The sequence below is a fragment of the Apis florea genome, unplaced genomic scaffold, assembly GCF_048593485.1.
Source record: "Apis florea isolate Af1SG1 unplaced genomic scaffold, ASM4859348v1 contig_3696_pilon, whole genome shotgun sequence".
Taxonomy (NCBI): domain Eukaryota; kingdom Metazoa; phylum Arthropoda; class Insecta; order Hymenoptera; family Apidae; genus Apis; species Apis florea.
Genome location: NW_028256809.1, coordinates 1,702,226 through 1,725,196, shown reverse-complemented (window position 1 = coordinate 1,725,196; position 22,971 = coordinate 1,702,226). Strand labels below are relative to the sequence as shown.

The 22,971-nt window shown below is 26.2% G+C and overlaps 1 protein-coding gene across 1 annotated transcript in view; it reads left to right on the top strand.

The window, feature by feature from the left end:
- The window catches only part of rho-5 (rhomboid-5), a 307,960-nt gene that overhangs the window by 234,692 nt on the left and 50,297 nt on the right, over positions 1 to 22,971 (top strand). Inside the window, exons 3-4 of the mRNA XM_086914602.1 lie at positions 20,148 to 20,486; positions 21,770 to 21,956. Of these exons, the coding sequence (XP_086770728.1) occupies positions 20,148 to 20,486; positions 21,770 to 21,956 (526 nt within the window). The remainder of the gene's footprint in view (positions 1 to 20,147; positions 20,487 to 21,769; positions 21,957 to 22,971) is intronic.

Sequence of the window (22,971 nt, the reverse complement as noted above, 5' to 3'; positions counted from 1 at the left end):
CAAGTTGGAACAGGAATTATTTAATTTCAAAAATTTCTCATATAAAATCAATCAAAAAAGAGATAAAAATATTTTTATAGAGTATAATAAAATTTTTAATAAGTAATTTTCAAAGCATGATGTTACGACATCTTATTAAAGTACTAAAAATCTATGACGTTTCCAAGACATCATTATAAGGCAAGAAGTTGAACTAGTATTTCTAAAATGTTAGTAACATAAAATTTTCATGCTACTGAAACAACAATTGAGAAAATTTCTATCGCCTCTTGTCGCTACGTGTTTCCAAATATTACAACAAATGTTTCCTTTTATTTCATAGTCATTTATTTTAAACTGATAACTGAAGGAAATTTATTCTTTGCAATTACATTATTTATTGTTATTAATTTATTTATAAGAAAAAAACAAGAAGAAGTGTGAAATTTGACTGACTAATAAATTCAGATAATTAAAAATTCAGAGATGTGTGCAATATTTATGAATATCATCAAAATGTAATAAATAGAAAATTATTAATAAATAAGTCAGATTTAGAATATCCACTTTAAGGCCTCGATCCTATTATACGAGAGACTAAAATATAAATTGTAGACTAAAAATATCTTCGTAGAACGGCTGTTATTTATGTTATGAACGAGTTATCGTTCTTCGAATAATGTCGATTCTAATTTTGAACGCTCAGTTATTCTCTAAAAATGATCTCGCTAAAAAAATATTCTCGCAATATTAACAATTTAGTAAGAAAAATGAAATTTTGTAGATATTTCCAATACTGTTAAAGAAATAATTTGTTTAGGCTGAAAACAATGAAACCATCGAATATCATAATTTCATTTTCCAGTTCAGTGTTTCGTGGTTATTGTCCATATCTGGTTTTTGACGAGAAGAGTACAATCGATTGAGTGACCATGAATTCGAAAGCGCTTACCTTTTGTCAACTAATTTTCATTCACTAGAACAAATCGACCATCTCTCTAATCGCCAATACACCATTTTCGAAATGGCTTTGAACGTTTAACAAAAATCGGGTAAACATTTTTTCCATTTCAAAAAAATCAGAATTCTTTTGATCATCGTATAAGAAATATAAGAAAGTAATATTCATCTGATTTAATCTAAAGATTTGAATAATCCTTTTGAACTTGTCAAAATTTTAATCAGCCGATGTTTCTTAGTCGATTTATTGACTAAAATGTCAATAACAACAAAGTTTTTAAAATAATTGAATAGAAGAGGAAAATTTTTTTTTTAAATTTTTAAAAAAAAATTTAAAACCATTTCATAGATTGTGAGCTGGATTGTGATTTCTCTTTCCAAATCGGTGAATATTATTAAATATGAAAATTTAGCTACAATGTTATAACAAATTTTTATTTTTAAGACACATATTATAAATAATAGATTTAGAAAAAAACTTTTGTATATGATACTTTGTCAAAAAGTATCACGAGTTTTTAAGTTTTTAAAAGAGATTAAGAATGGATATAAGTTCAAGTTCAAGAAGTTACATAGTGCAAGGAAATTCAAAGATCATAACAATGAAAAGGAACTGGATAAGAATAGCAATTTGATATTTAACGCGCGAAGATTATTGTGGCGCTGCAATCGTTTTCGATTTCGAGATATCGATTACTATCTTCATCGTTTTATTTCAATTTAAAAGTTTTCTTTTGATATTCTTTTCGTTTATATAACAAATATTTATATTCATTCACGTTCAATAAATGTATAGTTTATCAAAGAAAAATACTATTTGATATAAAAATATATTTTTCGATACACAAATCTTAAATGAATTTAAAAGAAATATTTGTTTTGTTCTATATTTTATATATTAAATCTTTCTCGTTATTGTAATAACTTTTATCATTTTACAACCATGAAACATATTTTATTTAATAAATAAACGATCTGAAAATCGTATTACATAAAATTGAAAATCTAAATAGAATTAGATTAGAATTACAAACTTATTTTATGAGAAAGTAACAAGAAAAAATGTTTAGCAATTTAATATAAATGTATTATAATATTCTATATATAATGATAAGTGTAATACAAATTGAGTTATAAATTATTTATTTAGTATAAAAGAAGGTTACATTTTAAGAAACATGAAAAATAGTTTTATTTCGATAGATTTCAATTTTCGTAATCAAAGCAAGAGAATGAATCTACATGAATGAACGAATAAACGAAAAAAATATTCTTATAAATTTTATCGCAAAGCAAACAGATTCATCGTTTAAATTTTCTTGTATCGAGTGAAAAAAAAAAACACAAAAATTAAAAAAGAATGAATGAAATAGAATTGATTGCTGGTTGATTAAAGCAATTCGAACTTGTTAAAATAGATGGAAATACCTATACCTAGTACATTTTCAGAGAATTTAAAAACGATACACACTCGTTGTAACTCTATATTACCTCAAAAATATTTTATTTTCACGGATCGACACGTAAAGATACATTTTTGCTTCTCTTTTACGAATATACGCGAAAGTATTTTCGTGAAAATCTCGTCTTTCCACGTAATAAAATAGGATGTCAATGTTAGATCTCTTCGTTAAAGAGTTTAACTCTAGTTTAATATCTCTATATAACAATTTTATGGAAAAAATCGCCTTGAAAAATCAGATTTTCTTTTTTGCTCGTACTAGAAATAAAACGATAAAACGATAAAACGAATTTTTGGATTGATTTTTTATTCTTTAAATATAAATAAATTAAATTGTTCATTAATAAATTTTTTATTAACAATTTCATTATTAATAGTATTTTTGTCAATAAATTTGTTAGTATTTTATTTATTTTATGAATTAGGATTATTATTAATTTTTTATATAGTAGTAAAATGAGATTATCGAGAAAATCGTTGATTATCAGGTTTTTATTTAATATTTTATACTATTTTTTCTTTGCCTATATTATTTATTATATGTATTGAATCGAGTGTAGTTTAATATTTTTAATAATAGAATTTATTAATTTTGAATTATATGAATTATTATTTATTTATTTATTAATATCTTTTTTAGTTAAAATTCCATTATATATATTTCATGGATGATTATTAAAAGCTCATGTTGAGGCTCCGTATTATGGATCAATAATTTTAGCTTCAATTATGTTAAAATTAGGTGGATATGGAATATTACGATTAATAATAATTTTTAAAATTAAATTTATTAATGTAACTAATTTTTTAATGATTGTTAATTCATTTGGAGTTTTAGTATTAAGATTAATGTGTTTATGTCAATATGATATAAAATCAATTATTGCAAGAATAAAGAATAGTTCTAGTATTACGGTTTTTGTATCTCGATATAAAAACTGTAAAGTTTAATATTGGAAAATATTACAATAAATAATATGAGCATTTTTTTATGAGCATATTAGCTTCGTAAGATGAATATACATAATTCTCTTATACACATGTTGCAATACAAAGTACGTGGTGCACAGAATATAAGAATAACACATTCATAAGAGATAGAAATTGATTTATTCTTTTATTTAACGGAGTTTTTTATATTACATCATCAAACAAGATCTCAATATGTAAATATTTAAGTATTCACATCAACTATTCCGATTGTCTCACTTTCAATTTATTTTTAATTTTTTTTTTTTGTTTCTCTTCTTTTTCTTCCTCATCAAATGTATCAAACATTCTTTAGAAAAATGTCTCCTAAACGTCTTCTAACATCAATGAATTCACAGAAGCAAAATTATAACAATTAGAAAGATTTTCATAAGTAAGTATTTGTCAAATTTATAATTCATGTAATAATAAATTGAAGGGTGAACCAGTGGAAAATGTCAATTTCATATACAGTTTCTTAGAGCGAATAATATTTCTCATTTCCATTTTAGCAAGGAAAATTATAATTTTATGTGCGTTCTTATTCCATATCTCTCGGTTGTTGCTTATATTTAAAAAAGAAGAGAATGTAAATTGTAAATTTCCGGCGATTTCGATGATTTACAGTAAGTTCTTTCGCTATCCTTATGCAGAATGCAAATTTTATGGATGCTCTTCGGATGGTTGTTTGTTTTAACGCGAAGAGAAGTGCATCGACTGATTTATGGAAAATAAATGATAAGTAATGAATAACGAGGCTCGATTGAATTGTAATTTTTTTTTTATTGTCATAAAATAAGAATGGAGTCAATATTATCAGTGAATTTGGCGATAAAGAAGAAGAATTGAAGAAGTGAGAATTGGTGTGTTAATAGTAAGGGATATTATCTTGAAATGCAAGAAATATTATTCTTATGAAATATTCAACAATTCATGTAAAAATACCAATTTAAAAACAACAAATAATTGTAAATAGCATGGTAATTTAAGAATCCATGTAATTTCTTCTTTGTTCTTGAATTGGTAATAGTCATGCAAGGGATTAGCGTGACTGTAAATAATAGAAGGAAAAAGAATATTTAAATATTAATTTAAATTTTATATAGAATATTTGATAGAAATGGAATATTTCAAATAGAAAAATTTAACATTAGTAACTTGATTATCAATTATTGGAAATTTTTCATTTATCGTATTTATTGTAAAGAAATCATAATTCTTATTACATCCAATTATATCCAAATTATCTTTAATTTCATAATATAACTCATATTCTATCAAAAACGATATTTTTTCACTCTAAAATAATAATCTTCATAGCTTTAGAAAAATTGCAATTTTTAATTGCGAATTTTAATTTTAATTTCTTTCTATTACATGATCAATTTAATTTGTAAATTGTTTATTTTATGAAAAGAGTTTCATACAAAAATCGCATAATGTAAAAAATCATATGATTTTTAATAGCTTATTATTTTCTATAAACAACTATTTTAACTAAGCCACTTTTTATAATAAAAAGCTATTAATTCAGGTAACATTTTACTTTGAATTTTCTAAAATTTATCATATTAAAAACAAAGAAAATATCGATATTTTCAAAAAGTCTCAACTAATTTTTATATTTTAGAATTTTTATATTTCTAGAATTGATTCATGAATATATTAGTACTCTATACATATGTTTCATAGAACTTCCATATGAAAATAATAATTTTTTCATACAACCGATTACATCACGTGTCTCAATCAAAAAAAAAAAAAAAAAAATTCAAAGAAACAATAACCATCGTTGATCAGAATTGAAACTGTAGCATATTGCTCATCAAATTTAGCATCGAAAGGTATCCATCTCTACGTGTCCAAATGCCAGCTCGCCCAACAGCTGCGAGTTTTTTCTTAATTGCCTTTAACGATCGCGTCCCTCGAAAATGGGAAAGTCTCTGCTTCTAATTCCTTCGTATACCCCTCCCTCCACCTCGCTGCGTTCCAGTTAACGTTTTTTTCCACGGTTCCACAGCTGGCAGAAATTCTAAAGACACTTATTTCGTGAGCTTTGGCCGCCTCCTTCGTGTAACAATGACTGCACTTTGCGCGAGGCCCGCGCGGCAACTTGACCCACTTGTCGCTCTCCCCTCCTTCCTCCCCTCCTCCTTTCTTCCTATTTATTCTTTAACCAGCGCCCGCGCACGATTGACACACACAACGTAGAACAGAGGAGCGTGCGCAAAAATTCTCACTGCTGTTTTTTTTCCCCCATTCGGATCACTAACACTATCCGCTTTGACAGCTCTGATTTTTTGCATTGCGTGCGAGGAATTCGTGGTTAAATGGCAATGTTGTGATAGTTGAATAGGTATGAGAATTTTATTTTTTTCTTTTTTTCTTTTTCACAGCCTTGAGTTGTGTAGTATGATTTTGTGAGACTTGTAACGAAACGAGGATTTCAAAAAAAAAAAGGATGAAACGATAATGTAGAGTAAAGGAACCATTTAGTGAAAATTTAATGAGAATAAAATCTTTTTGAATAATTTTTTAATTAAGTTTGTATAGAAAGATGATTCTTAATTTTTTTTCTAATCTTTACTTGTATAAATCTATACTTGGTATATAATTTTTTACTGATATTCTTATACTAATAGAATAAAATGTTTAAAATAAATTACGTTGTTTGTTGCAGAATAATATTTTCAACAAACATTTTTTTGTTTTGAAAAAGAAATTATTGCAATGATTTGTGTAAGTAAATAAAAAATCAAGGTTTATCTTAAAATGATGTAGTAACTGAATTATTTCATGTTTCTTTTCTAACTTTTTTTGGATAAAGATTTTTATATGTGAAAATTTATATTTTTATAAACACAATTATAAATAAATGAAATCTATTTATGCTTCTTAAAACCTATGATACTTTTCTTACGTGACTTTGTTAGAATTTACAATTAAAAATTTATAACAATTAGAGACAATTATTATTTTTGAAAAAATAAAATTTAATGTTTTCCGTTCGAATTTTTTTCTAATTATTTGCACGAATTTTTCTCATTTCACTTCATTATCATTTCTTTAAGTATTATATAATCTTCTGAATGAATAACGTTCATATAGATGAACTAATTTGTCATCTAGTGATTCTATTTTCTGTTCAAAAATAAAATAATCGGTTGGAGAGAAAATTTAAAATTGAGTATAGTAATATTGAAATTGCGATTCAATCCCTTTAATAGAAAGCAAAAATATTATGTAAAGAATACAGAGATTCGAGGGTGCAATTAAAAAAAATATGAGAAAGTACGCAATTGAAAATATAAAAATTAATGCTTGTAAGTTATTTAATCTGGTCAAAGCAGAAGTTGGTAGGATTCTTAGCTCGTTTATGTTTAACTTCGAATACAAGTGGCGTAATTATGTGAGAAATGGTAAGGATAGTGGTGGTGAGGAAAGTTAATTCGTGTAATTCATAACTGATACGAAATATGTTTAAACTTTCTGTAATTTAAAATACGAATATACAAAGATTATAGAAATTAATATTCAGAAAGAGAACTTCCAAAAAAAATTCATATTCACAGAGTTTATTGTACAATTTCAACGTAACAAACTTTTTTGAGAAGAAGAAAACTATTTTTTTTATTTCTATTTTTATTTTAGAAATATTAGATTGTAGATGAAAAAAGTAAGTTTTCCATTAATTTGAAGGTTTCTGTAATAAAAAATTATTAATTGTCATATTATTTAGCAATACAAAAAAATTTTTTCTGTTTCTAATTAAAATTAATAATAAAAAGAATATTTTTTATGTTATAAAATATAAAATAAATAATATTTTTTGCTATCTATTTCATTTTTCTATTATAAAATATCTTTATAAAATTCAAGTTTTGATTTAAAAACTTATACTAAGTGATTCTTTAATCATTAGATATTAGAATCAACAATAATTTTGCTTTATATAATATATTGCAAGTATATATGTTATAATAAATTATACATAAAATTTTTTTATTAACATTAAGAATATCATTTTGGAAAAATATTATCGAATATTATTCAATATTTTCAATATTGTTTCCACTTCAAAACTCAAGTTTTAATGCTTTGTTATCGCATTAAAAAATATTCCATGTTGAAAAAGTGATAAAAGTTTGAATTCAATTTCAAATTTTCCTAGAATTAAATTTCATCTAAATCTCATCGTGGCCACTGATAGCCTCAAATGTTACATATAACCGAGACTTGCAATAAAAAAGAAAGAAAATTCGTTCGTTCGTTTCCAAACTCTTCTTCAACGAGATCCTATTACCCACGCCATTCCTTTTAACCATCATTATTCGAATTGACTTTCGCTCAACCCTGCCACTCGTTAATCTATAAATCATCCTGCTGGATGTCACTGAAATAACGAGCGCCTCTTAACAAACAAGAAACTTAATAACCGAGCAACTTTCGTCCCCTTCATTCGTCACGTGAACCTTGTGAAAAATCTTAGCGACCGACCACCGTAGTTTGTGTCCACCAAAAACTGAGACTGGTGTAAGAAATACAAAACTCCGGCTAATAAAACACCGGCATCAAGAGCACCGGGCAAAAATAGTTGCCGTAGTTTTTCGCGCTAATTCGCGCTCGTATACTTTTTGCTCCATTGTGGACAAGTTGGAAGAAGTTGCCAGCCAAAAAGAATATTGTTATACTTTATTCAATCGATTATTCAATTATGTTGTTACATTTTTTTGGTGAAAAAGTAGTGATAGTACACACCTGTGATTTTCAATGTTTGTCAAGAATAATTTATCTAGATTTCACGTACATGTACAAAGTAAGGGATTATCAGGGTTAAGACGAGAAAAATGTTTGTGCTGGCAAAACGATAGCACACGTATGAAAAAAGATAAATTAAAGAAGATTTTATGCACTTTCATAAATCAATCGCATAAAAATTTAGTTGCGTTTCAATATGTGTGTCTAACAGTTTTGCAATATTCAACTCGAAATGGAAAAATCTTATAGAATCTCTTGTGGAAAAATAGGATTTGATTAAAAGTTTGTCTGTTTCTCACACTTCTTTTCATCCTAGAGAAGATAAGACAAAAAAGGAAAATTTAAAAAATTGTTATCGCTTCAAAGAAAAAGACAGAATCAAAATATAGTGAAATATTTATATTGGTGATTAATTTGTTCTTGAAAAACGAATGAGTGAATTGGAACATACATATCAACTTTTTCTATAAGAATTATAACGGGAAAAAAAAAGGAACAATTTTATACAAATAAAAACTTCAATAAAAATTTATTGAGAAATTGTAAAATTTGGAAAATAGACAGAAAGCGAAGAATTATGCAATAAGAAATTTTTTTGTAACGAGTATTGGATTGTTTGACGAATATCGTGTCGAAAAAATGTGATGAATATTGGATTTCACGAATATAGAGATTCCACGAATTGAGTGGCAGCGCAAGGAACACAATTTTCATTTTTCGCAAGAAATAAATTTTTTTTTCAACAAAGTTAATAGTCTTCGACACTGCTCATGCTTGAAAACTAAATCGTATTAAGCAAACAATTTGCATAAATTTCATAATAATCTTATTATGAAACTATAATATTTAATCAAACACAGAAATGCGAATCTTTTTTAGCTCGAACAATCCTCAATTTTAATCACGAAATACAAGAAATATTCATTAATAAAAGAAAGTCTTATCTAACTTAATTTTATCCTAATCTAATCTATAAACCATATAAAATGAATCCTTTCTTATTATATATTCTCGTTTCATCGATCCACCATGCAACATTTTCGATTATAACATTGTACATCGTCTGGTCTAAGTTCAAAGCCATCTGGTTTAAGTTTCGACATAAATACTTCGAGATGTCGCTACATGTCATCTTGGAAGCGGCGCGCGTGTCTCGTTTCGTTAGGAACGTGGTGCAGGCCGGAAATTAAATGCAGATACTTCGATGCTTATTTCCAATTTCGCAGTTAATAGCTAGTTTATCAAACAGTATTTGCTGCTCGTGTCAAAATTATGTAGTATATGGTATATAATTTGAATCCATTTTATTATTTATGAACAAATATCAAAATCAATAAATGTCTCGTATTATTATATACAGGAAATTAATGTATTCGTAGTATATCTTGATTTGAATTGATTTTTAAAGGCCAGAGAAAACTATTGAATAAATACAGTTAGACGAAGTGAGAAAAGTATAGAAAGGCTCTATCTCTCTCTCGTATAAATTAAATTAAATTCATTATAACTTAATAAATAAATCTTAATCGAAGTTTTTGTATAAATTTTTGTGTTTTTTTTTTTTTTGGTCTCTAAAATCGATTCTCCAAAGGATAATATATTTCAATGTATCAACATCTTGTATATTAATTTTACTTTTTTTTGCCATTATAATCAAATAACACAATATACTTCAAATATTAATATCTTTAAATTTCAATTTTTGGATAATAATTTATATTTGTGTTTTTTTGAAGAATCACAAAATAAAGTAAAATAAATTTCATTTAAAATGTACGTACACATAAACTTTCTGTTGCGTTGGAAACAAAAATCCATTAAATGAAGAGAAATTACGAATAACAACAGTTTTTATCTTCATTTTATTCAAATTATTTAATCATTGTTTTGATCATTGTTAATGATCTCACTATTATGTACAGATCGATATTTTAATATTTCATATTTTTACATTATTTTTCAGAAATTTGATTAAAAACAATTTGACGTGCTCTCTTTTTAGAATGTTAAAAATCAAATTTTAATATTAATTTTAAAATTTATATTTTTTTCTCATTTATAATCGTAATTACAAGTCTCGACTATTAATTTTGGCACTTTGACTATTAATTTTTTCGTTATAAAGTTCCATTTGATTGTAAAATTTTGTACAAATCTTTTTCTGAGTTTGACACTATTTTCCAATTCCAAATTTTAACCAATAGATAATCAACTAAATAAAATTTTATTTTTATTTTTTGATTTTTTAATTTAACAATATTTATCGTAACATTAATAATTTACATTATATAGAACGAATTCCATAAAATTGATTAAAATTGTTCTTAGCTCCAAACAAATCTTAAATTTTTTCAAACTTCGCAATGATCAGTATTATATGAACGATCTACACGTTCAAATGGAATTGGAACCGATAAATTCAAGCTCAAGTCCGGACGATCTTGTCAGAAATACAGTCGCACACACGCCACAATCAGAGACGACTAATTATGCACGATACACCGGTGAAGTTGTGCTTTTCCTTCTCTAAACCGGATGCTTCTCAATTATCCCTGTAATCGATCTTTCGTCCTTATGACTCAATAATTAACAAGGATAATTCGTGTGCCAATAATACATTGGTTGGTTTACTTGTAATGAAGCTAATATCTAATCGAAGCTAATATTGTGTAAACCGTAATTAGATGTACGATGAAACTGACCGTGTGCATATGATTGCCGATATTGATACACAAATGCTGTCTGATGATCAAGAAGGCGAACAAATATGATTTGCATAATATTTGAATTTTTGGATGTTTATCAGAATTAATTTCATTGTTGATTAAAAATCAAAATATGTATTTTAAGAGATAAGTAATTTATCAATAGTTTGATACATATATTTCTATGAAATCAACTATTATTTATTTATATTGAAGGAAATATGACTGATACACCAATTTTTCAATTTTTGGTTTTTAATAAATTATGTGGGCAAAATTATAAAGATTATATCTAATAATTTATATATTCGGTATATTTATATATCTGATTAATTAATGAAATAATTAATTAAAGATTATCTGTAATAATAAGTAAAGTATTTTAGTATTTTTTTAACATTTTAGGTAATAATGTAATAATTTCATGATTGGAATTGATTGATTACAGATATAATTATTGTTAATGTTATTAATATAAAAAATGTCAAGAAAATTGGGTAATATAAAATATTACCTATCTTTTTTTCATAATAGATTAAAGATTTTTCAACTAATTAAACAAGCATAAAAATTATGTTTGAAATTTTTTTAATAATATTAGTTTAAGTTCATTCTATTATAGGAAATATATATTACATCACATTATAGAAAAAATAACTTAATTTTTAATATCGATATTTTTATTTTATTTTAGAATATTTCAATATTAGAAATCTCTTAATCATGCAATTATTTTACAAATATATTCATTTAATCTTATATTCGTATAAAAATATATATATATATAATTTTCGGAATAAATTTATTCATAACAATTAATTTTTTTAATAAACGACAAAAGTAATGAATCTTTATGTAAATACAAATTTTATGAACGCGACTAAAAATATGGAACTTGAATAAATATCTCGTTTAAATATCACAATGTATATTTTACTTCGGATACTTTATAACTTCTTGCGTATATTTTCGTATATTTAAATTTTCGATAAAACCGAAATAAAAATGATTTAAATTATCCGATAAATTCGAATAAATCCGAGCCTAGTAGCAAGAATTCAATCAGTTAGCGTTAATTGATATCGCGTAAGAATGTCAATTGAATTAGAATTTTTCCTGGCTTTTGAGAGCAACGGAGGGTGAAAAAATGCGAGGAAAAATTATAACATTCTCGCAATAAATTCACAGTACACAGGCGTGTCCGCGTCAATATGTATGCAAATTCGAAAGGGAACTCGGTGACTGCTGTTTTAATATAAAATTCCCTAGAAAAAGTAGTTCGTACCTTGTGAAATGCTACACGTAGTGAATTTTCACTATGTGCATTGGAATAAAAATTGATCCGTGTAATTATAATTGAAGATTTTAGGGATATAATAAGGAATATCTCTATTTTTTAAATATTTTTCGTTATTTTATTTTTATATTAGGAAAAAAAAAAAAAAATTAATTCGAATTAACGAATATAGGAAATTTTTGCAATGGATGTGTTTGATTTAGATTACGAAATAATCTTGCACACATAACTGTACATATATATATATAAATTGATTTTGAAATCTTGATTTTCTCAATATTATTATTAACGTTTCAAATGTAAAATTGCAACATTTATTGCTAATAAATATGTGTGTAAAGTAATAACATGAAAATCAACAAAAACATATGAGTTAACATTTTAATTTATTAAATTCAGTTTATAATTTAACATTTTTTGTAATTCATTTAATTTAATGTTTTATAAAGAACGTCGAGCTGCATATATAATTCGTTTAAGAAAACAAAATTGACTTGACAATATACACTTATTCGGAATACATATCCGTTTAAATTTTATCTGCAATATTTTTCACTTCGAATAACGAGAAAACGAGATATCCTGTATATTTAATTATTGTAGAACAAATGTGGACGCATAAAATAAATAAACGAGTGTCTTTAATATATTTCCATAAGGAAAAGAAAAATTTTATAAATCAGTATTCTGCACGAGGCGTCGCAATGTTTCGTGGCAAGAAAAATGGACGAACCGTGTACCAACAATTCCCTCATGGATTGATTTACATCTTCAAATCATCAACATTCTTTTTCTCCCATTTTTTCTCATATACCATTAAAAACAACGGAGATATCGTACGGAGATTTAAGTGTTAATTGACTGCAATGACCTTAAAATATAAATTAAAATCCGTTTCAAATTAAATTGTTCTATCAGCTGTGTATTAAAAAAGATGGAGTCTGACTACATTATTCATTTCAAATCCTAAATGAAATTTCTTAATAGGAAATCTATTATTTAACAGATTAAGTATATAAAACTGTTATAAGTAAATAAAACATCGTTCTATTCATTCTAATCCGACTCGAAAGCATTGACGAATGAAGAAACCGGTGAAATATTACAAGGCAACGCTCTCTATTGGCTTTCTTATGAACCCATGGCTCTTTTTCCCGACTAATGGACGATTAAATTAAAATCGAGAATTTATCGAGATTCCTTGGACTACGTGTACTATAATTTATACTCTTCGTGTACAGAAGAGGTATCGTGTGATTTTTCTTTTTCCATACAAGAAACGTGTAAAAGGAATAAAAATGGCCGCAATTTGTCTTTCTTGCATCATATATTTCGCATAATACTGATGCACAGGTTTAAAAAAAATTTTTTTATAAATTCAATATTCAGGAAAATATTAAATATTCGTTAATACATTAGTTGATCGACTTGTCGACAATAATTCGTTTTCATCGATTCGATAATTAATTCCTTTCACATAGTTATTAATTTATCGATTATTTAGTCAGGGCATTAATTAATTTCATCTTTCATTCGATAAAATTGTATTAAGAGGGGTAAAATTGAAATTGTACGTAGACAGGAAAATAATTAATATACATAAAAGCATATATAGAGTATAAATGAATTTAATCATAATTCTTAATTTGTCGGTTGCCACAAAACGCCAGCACTTTAAACATAAATTTTTTAATTTATATTCAATTTACTCGTTTTTTATTATATCTATTCGTGTTATCGAAATTATTTTACGTTCTTTCTTTTTATATATATATATATAGCAGAAACGTTATATACAACATTCGATTCAATGACATGATATATTATTATGAAATGTAATATACACATAGAAGATTATACAAAACATAGTGGTAGAAAATTTTATTTTTCAGTTAAATCATTTATAATGATCCAGAACTGAAGACATTTCAAATATTGCAACGTCATTTCATACTTTTTCAAATTGTCGATATGTTCTTTTATTCTTTGTAAATATATGCATTAATTACTTATGTCGAAATTTGATTAATTTAAAAGACGTAGTAATCACTTATATTAAGTTATCAAATTTTAACATATTTAATTAAAAAGAGAAAAGAAGGAACAAAGCACTGCTCTTGTTTTTATGTTTTCTTTATCTTTCGTATGATTAAAATTTAAAAACTAAATTAATTAATTTTCAATATAAATACTTTTTTGATACCTAAAAAAAATACTTTATTTAAAAAATAAAGGTAACTTTAAAATCTATAAAATTTCCATTTTTAGATGAAACATGTGCTCCAAGTGATACATCTGTCTATGTAATTTTATCCAATGAAATTTACCCTATGCTGTTTTACTTAAATTTTCTTTATCTTATACTCTATAATTACGGCTTGATCCAATTGAATTTTGTATACCAAGATAGAAAATTTGTTTAGAAAAATTGCTTTAATATTTCTTATACGAGGATGTAATCATTCATTCTCGAATTTGATATTTTAAAAATCTTTAAAATACATTTTCTTTCGTATAATTATCATTACAAAATTATATTCATATCTCATCTTTTTATCAAATCATAATTAACAATAAAACAACAATTTTTTTAACAACAATTTCGTATACATTCGTATTCGTATCCCATAGCAGAATAAAAAAGTGAAATAATATCCCAAAAAGAGTAAGAAAAATTACGCAGGAGGAGAATTCAGGATTAAACGAAAAGAAACTTTTCGGATAACTCACAGAGAAAGATTTAAAATCGCTGGCTCGCTACAGTTTCATTAAAAAATCATGATGCTTAATTACCAGGGCAACAGATTGCATAAGATTGACCCTCTAACGTACAGCACGAACAGGGGGTGAGCGTGCAGTGGTTGAGCCTCGGGATAAACTGTTGGAAAAGCATAACGAGGAGGGAGAAGAAAAAGGAACGAGATGTGGAACGGCACCTGCTGCCTCGAAAACTCAGAGAAATGGTTTGTCGTCTTCGTACGTGCTCGTTTCTTTGGAATATTCAAACCGTTTCGATGAACAAAAGATTCTATTAATAAATTAGAAAAAAGATAGTAGCTCCATGGCCACGTTTTTATCTTCCTTAAAACATTGTTGATCTTTCATTTGTAGATTAAACCATTTCATCCTCAGATGTTAAGCAATTATTTGCTTTAAAAGTGTACAATATAAAATGAAATGTGAGAATGAAATTATTTCGATTATTCGTAACGTATTCGTACACGTTACGTTCATTGATAGTGACATAAATTTTAAAATTTTAGAAGAAAGGTTTTAATTATTGTGGTTTCTAATAAATTTATATGGAAATACAATGTTGCATTCAATAAAATTTGAAATTTGTTGTATTATTATTATCAATGCAAAACAACGATACGTTATATAATGAAATAAAGACTTTAATTAAAATTTTTTGAGAGCTAAACCAAAAATTAGACATTATTTTCATTGATTTTATAATTAAATTTTTATTTTTAATAAATAATGTTTTTTACTGTATGTGAAATGTAATAATTTTAGATTGAAATTTTAAAAGAATTAAAATTTAAAACTTTACTTTTTTACTGCGAAACTGTAATTAAACTGTATTAAAACAATCTAAAATCAAATAGAAAATAAGGATTTAAGAATAATATTATTTTTTAAAATTATTACAATAAGAAATTAATAGTATGATATGAAAAAACTTAATCATTATCATTCTGCAAAATTAATTATTACAATTCAATTCCATATTATTAACTCCATTATAATTATTAACACATCTTTTTTTTTTTAAAGAAATATGATGTCTATTGAAAATTGTACATATAAAAGTTTTTATAAATATACAATACAAATTATTCATTTTCAATTTTTTGTACAATAAAAAAATTGATTTATTAAAAAAATAAACAAACAAATAAATTTCATAACGAAAATATCATAAAATATCGAAAAATTGAAATCTTTTCGCGCATTAATTTTTTTAAATTGATTCCATGAATGAAAAGCTCATAATTTTTTTCATATTGCCAATTATCCCTATTTTTCTCTTTAGAAAAAAAAGAAATATCGTCGTTTCGTATTCAAATAAGTAAACTTCACAAGCGTTAAAAGAACAATTTATTCTTTATCAAAAAAAAAAAAGAATTGATATATCTGTTCAAAAAGAAATTCGAAAACGAAAAATTATGACAATTCGCTATTTGTGTAAACGACAAAGATGAACTCCACGTGTAGCAGGAACAAAGAGAGAGAGAAAGAGAGCGACAAAAACGATTTACAGAAGAGGCATAATTGTGTCTCGTGACAATAAAACTCTAATATCCGGGCATGGAAACGAGGTGTGGGCAATGCACAGCTCACTTTTTCTATCGAGAATGTGGGACGTAGGAACAGAGAGCAGAAAGCGGAAACTCGGTCGGTCGCCGAGTTTCCCGCGCAAACTCTCTCCCCTATCGTTGAAAAACGCGTTGCACCGTTCTTCATTGCTCTTAAAATTTTTTTCCGTCCAACACTGACGATTATTTCTTTTTCGACAGAAAAAAAAAACAACATCGTCGAATTTTTTTTATCGATATTTTCTTCTTTTTTTTCTTTTTTAATGTCTCTTTCGCTGAAAGATGGATAATGATATATGGTTCTTTGGAATTTAACGATAGCAATAAAATTAATTATTCGAAAAATATTGTTCTTAGAATGCAGTCGAAGAAATTGTATTTAGAATATTTATTAAATGTGAATATATTGTCTTTCGATCAAAAATATCAATCATACGTCAAATTGGTTAAACGAACGTGAATTGCATAAATATATAAAAATTATATTTCAAGATTTATATTTGTATATCTTTTTTTTATAATGTATATAGTTGTACATATATATAAATCGACTTTAAAATTTATATTTTTAAAAATTCTAGAAGAATACAATTCTAATTAAAAAATATATAAAAGAGTACAAGAAATTTCAGTTTCAGAAATCTTTCTTATTTATTTTTCGATTAATTTTATGTATGCAATTGAAATTATATACTTATTAACTGAAGTTTGTAATTATGATTTTCTCATTTTCAATTTCAATTAGTAATATTCAACATATATATTTTTGATACAATGTTATGCAGGATAATAAGAATTCAGAATTTTAAGGACAAATAATACATATTAAATAATAATATTAGAAAAATAAAAAAAAAAATATTCTAATATTATGAATCTGAACTTAATATTTCCTTAATATTTTTAAAATTGTAAGCAATTTTTTACTTCTATATCAAATCAAAATAATAAATGTACATATATATATATAATTAAATGTATTCTACTAAATTATTGTGATATACAATAATTGATAGTGCATATTAAATGTAATCATTTATGATATTGTAAATAAAAATGATCACCATATCAATGAATATAATATTCATAGAGATTTTCTAGAGATTCTAACAAAATTCAAATCATTTTTCGAAAAAAGTAAAAGAGAAAAAAAAATTTTTTTCAGATATTCGATTTTTCTTTTGCATATATATTCAGTAGTTATCAATATGTTCAGTCGGTTTTGTGAATTTTTCACTGTTCTACAGTTTTTTTATATTTTTGTATTTATAAAAAAATATCGATTTTCATCACTAAGAACTCTTTTTGGAACTACATGTGTTAAAAATGATAGAGTAGTAAATTTATATTTACAAAATATTATTATTACGATCTGATATTTGGTTTAAGTTATATATATGCATATAAACAAGAAATCACGTATAAATCTCTGTAAATTGTGAATAAATATTGGATGTGTTAACGAGGGAAATCAAAGGAATTTAATTTTGTTTAAAAAAATTTATTAAAAATAATTATAGTTTTTTTGAAAATTTTTTATTTATCAAAGAAAAGTAGCAAAGACACAAAATATTATTTAAACATATAATTTCATTCCAATCTGTATAGTAAAACCAATTATGTATTACTAAAAAATTTAAAAGTATTCATATTTTTAATTAAAATAAAAAATTTATAAATATTATAAAAATAATTATTATATTATAATAAAATAAATGCAAATTTTTCACTTTTCTTTTTATACAATTATAATAGATAACAAATAAGACAAGAATTATGTGTCGATAAAGCAAAAATTTATCTTATCATCCGTAAAACCGCGGTAAAATATAAAAATGAAAACGTGTATTTTTATTAAAACAATAATCATGTAACATTTATAATAAATGTTTATTATAAGATTACATATGCATCATGAATATTTTATGTGATAATTGACGTACAATTGTATCACGAATTTCTCCAAAAATAAATTTTCCAAAAGATCTTTCTACATATCCACTTTTCCTTTTGCATCCAATTACTATTCTCGATTTTTTATATTTTATTATGAAATCAATATCCATCATAGAGCATCCTTTCAATTTCGAGAATGTTAACGATAAATTTTCAAAGTTCGTTGAAATTAATAAGAACATAATCTCTCAACAAATTATCATATGCGATTCATCTACATTCTCGCTGTTTATTATTATTATTATTTCAATTCTCACGTGAGAAATCATTTCGAAAGTATTCAATCGCTCCACGTCACTTCCAATCGTCGAAAATCTCCTCGAATCACGTATACAACCCTCCCTCTCAAACCATCAGAATCTCGCTTATTGGACTTCCGTGGTGGTCGATTGTTGTCGAGCTGACTGGCACCCACGTTTCACGTGGAATCCCGTAAAAGAATGCCGGGACACGAAACCGTCGAGTCATGAATAGATGAGAGGCAGATAAAAATTGAAAAGTTCGCCGCCTCTCCATAGGGATCCTGTACACAGGCTAGAACACGAGCCCGCCACTTTTGGCTACTTCTCTGACCCGTGCAGGGCTTATACTTTCCCTGTTCTCCTTTGCGGGATTACGTCGCCGGGGTTCATAACCGGTGCACATTCAACCAGAGGAGAACGTTTCAACCGCGATTTCCGATCTGGCCACAGAAGAAAGAACCTCTTTACCGCTCTTGCGGCTACCACCGTAGTTTTAATCATTTCCATGCGATCCACGCTGAAAGAAAACGAGATACGCCCCGTTGCTGGGCTAAAATTCGCTCTTCCCTCCTAGGAGGTTGATTTTAAAATGTTTCTTCTTTTTTTTTTTATCAGGGGAGATGTAGTGTTTTATCGAATCAAGAGAGACAGAAAGAGGTTCTCTCTCTCTTTTTTTTTTAAGTTAATTAACAAAAAGATGAATTAATTTTCTTTTCTTTGTAAAGCATTGAAGATTCTCTTTTTTTTTGTGTGTGTGTTATTTTGATGGATAACTTTTTAGGAGAAATGTTCTTATTTCTTGAAGTTACTGGAATTTTTTTTTTTTTTGTTAATCAAGCACGGTTTTTAAATAAATATAGTTATGTATACAATATAAGAAGATGTTATTTATTATATCTTATTTATATTGTATTTCATTTATTGTATGATTTTCTTTTGAAGAATATGAGACGAAAAATAATTGTCAGTATCGTATTAATAAAATAAAACATTTTAATATGAAAAAATTATCTCTTATTACAATGAATATAATCATTTAATTATTTCATATGTTCATAAGAGGATTTCACTCTAATCCACTTCATTTTTTAAAAAGTTTTAATTTTAATCCTAAAATAAATAATGAGATTACCTTCCAATAGAATTGATCAATGTAACTTTAATGACTCCGATATTTATGCTCACTCAAAAAAAGAAAAATCAAATTGAATTCACAATTTTGATTTTTAGAAAAATTATCTATTATTAATCTGTAAATAAAAAATACATTTATAAGAAATATAAAATATCCAAAAATCTACAAAATCACATAAACAAAAAGTGGTACAGAAAATATCTAAAGTGAATTATATACATTATAATAGTTAAGAAATGAGACAAACCCTTATGTCACATCTATTTTAAAAAAACATTCTATCTGTATATCCAATTTCAATTTTCCAAGAAAATCAAAAAATTATCTCGTAAATTAACGAATTTTCAAAATCAATTTTCCAGGCAACCATCACCAGGATCCGGCACAACCGGAACGTCCACGGTTTCCTCGAGTGCCCCCGATGGAGAAAATGGCCAGAGCATCAGTCTATATCCGGTGGGAAGCGTGGGTCCAACACCAACGAACCCAACAACGGCCACACCGATCACTACCACGGCGACGATATCACTGGCCACCTCTGGAACCAGGAGCCAAGAGCCTGGACCCAGTATCACCAGAAGCGTGTCAGCGCCTACTGCACCCAGGCCAGTCGTCCAGGTGGCTGCCAGTACCTCCAGCAACAATGGCACACAAAAACAGAGATTGAGGAGGACTATGAGTCGCACTGAGGCTATCAGGAAGTTAGTTCATATGATTATTTATAATGATATTTTTTAACAAGTTCATGTGATATCAAATCTATATAAGTATCCTAATAATTGTCATCTTAAATTTGTTATATAAATACAGTTAGAGTAGCTTTTCTCAACTTGTTATACTGGCTCAATATATTTATTTTTAATGATAATGAATTATAAATATTTATAAAATATAAAATTTTTAGAAATCTGATAATCTGTAATTATTATGTATGAAATGAGTAAAATTGTGTAAATTTGAAAATAATTTCTGCATGTGTAATATTTTTAAATTAAAAATTTAACAATTTAATATTCAGCTATAATCTATAGATTGAAAAATGCTAGTTTAAAGATTATTTAATGGAGAAATCGCCATGTTGCTTAAAATCTCTTTTACATAACAGAAAAATATTTATTTATGTGTTTCGGATATGAAAAATTAATTAAAATCTATAAACAAATTGAAATTGTTCATTAATGTGAATATTATTCATATCAATGATCCCAATATCGATGATCGCTATTATTATAACTTATAGATCAGACAGAAAAATGATCAATTTATTTTTAGCATCAATTTTCTATTTTCATAATCGAGTTTTAAAAGCACATAAAAATAATTGATATGATACTAATTTGAATAGTAATAAGAATTAAAAATATTTACAATTTTAAGAACTAGAATCAAATATTTGTTAGCTTATCTTTGTAACATTAAATATAATATTCGATATTATTTATTATTAGGATAAAATAACACAAATTTTATTGGAAATATTTAATTATTCCATTTATAATAAATTGTTCGATAATCGTCAATTTTTATTTGCCACGAATTCATAGAAAAATATTTTTAAAAAATTGCCATCTCATTATATTAGTATATAAAAAGAAAAATTACAAATCAACATTATAAAAATACAATAAACTTTAGTTCTAAAATAGTTTAAAAAAATCTTAATAGAAAAACAATAAAATAATAATCCTCAATAAACGTTAAATTACCACGTTAAACTACGATTGTAAAAATTACATTCAATTTAACACCACCATTCGATCCAACCATTGTACCCACGAAAAAAAATTCCATCCGAATTCCAAACTTACAACTCAATGCACCATTCACGGGGAGGTATTCAAGAACGTTTTTACGAAATTAATCAAGCCAGTGTCCAATCTTTTGTTCCTCACCTCTTATTGCCCCGATAACACGGATGGAACGCGGCGTAAATAGATCTTTTCGGCCGAATAACTCGAACTCGACGCTTTATTTTCCGTTTCAGCTACATCAGACGCGAAACAGCGCAATTCTTTGGGGTGGACGAGGAATCCGAGGCTGTGGAGAGACAACGATGGCTCGATCGAAGACGGAGAATGGCGTCGAGGAAATACGGTGCCCTTGTTCCGGAACACAGACCACCGGATCCTGATATCACCAGAGACGTGCCGGATATTACGGATGTGCCAGAAGTATGTCGGATGTTTATTAACGTCTGCTACGTTTCGATCATTCTCTACTAGATTTCAAACAATTTTCTTAACTTTCAAGAGAATATGAAAGTATCATTAATTTTATACGAGAAACTTCTTTCCAAGAAGACAATCCATTAAATTTTTCAATTTCGTTAGCTCGAGTTCGTTAGATACAGGATTAATGTTCGATTTGTTAAATGATGTTAAATGATTTGTTTTCATAAGTATATGTACAAAGTTATTGGATAGTTTATTGGATATTATTATCTGGATTTTCTTCATCATTACTATTCGATAGGAAAAGATATTTGATATGATGTGAAGTTGAATGTTTCAGAAGGAAAGCACATTCTGATGTTATTAGTTTTTGGAAATGCGTAAAAGAACATGTTTAGATTGATTTCTTTATAGATATATGTATATTTACTTTTTATAGTTAATTCTACAAGATATAAAATATATAGTGTGGAAAGTAGAATTTTTTTAAAATAAAGAAAATATACAGAAGTGTATATTAATTAAATTATCATAGTAGAAAAAGAATATTTAATATTTTTTCTTTCATAAAATATGGATATTGTCAATAAGATAAATAATCGACATGTTAATATTAATATTTCATATTCAATCAAACGTGAAAATGAAATCATGAAATTTTTGTTCTCAAATATTCCATTTCATGGCGGTTTCAACATTTATAATCACTTGCTATTTTCATTTTGTTTTCATAAGATATTACATACATTTCTCATTCATTATTTCATTTCAACTACATTCTTTATTCTGAATGAGGTAATTAAGCTCATTAAGCTCGTTATATCCCTACATGGAAGATATAAAGTTACATTTTACGCCCGAAGTATTAATTTTAGAATCAGGCAGTTTTATTCATCCTTGATGAGTAGTAGTATCATAAACTCCCTTAAAATATTAAAATTTCCTTTATTCTTTATCAATTCGATTTAAAAATTTTTTTAAATTTTTGCTTAAAATATTTCCGTTTATACACAAA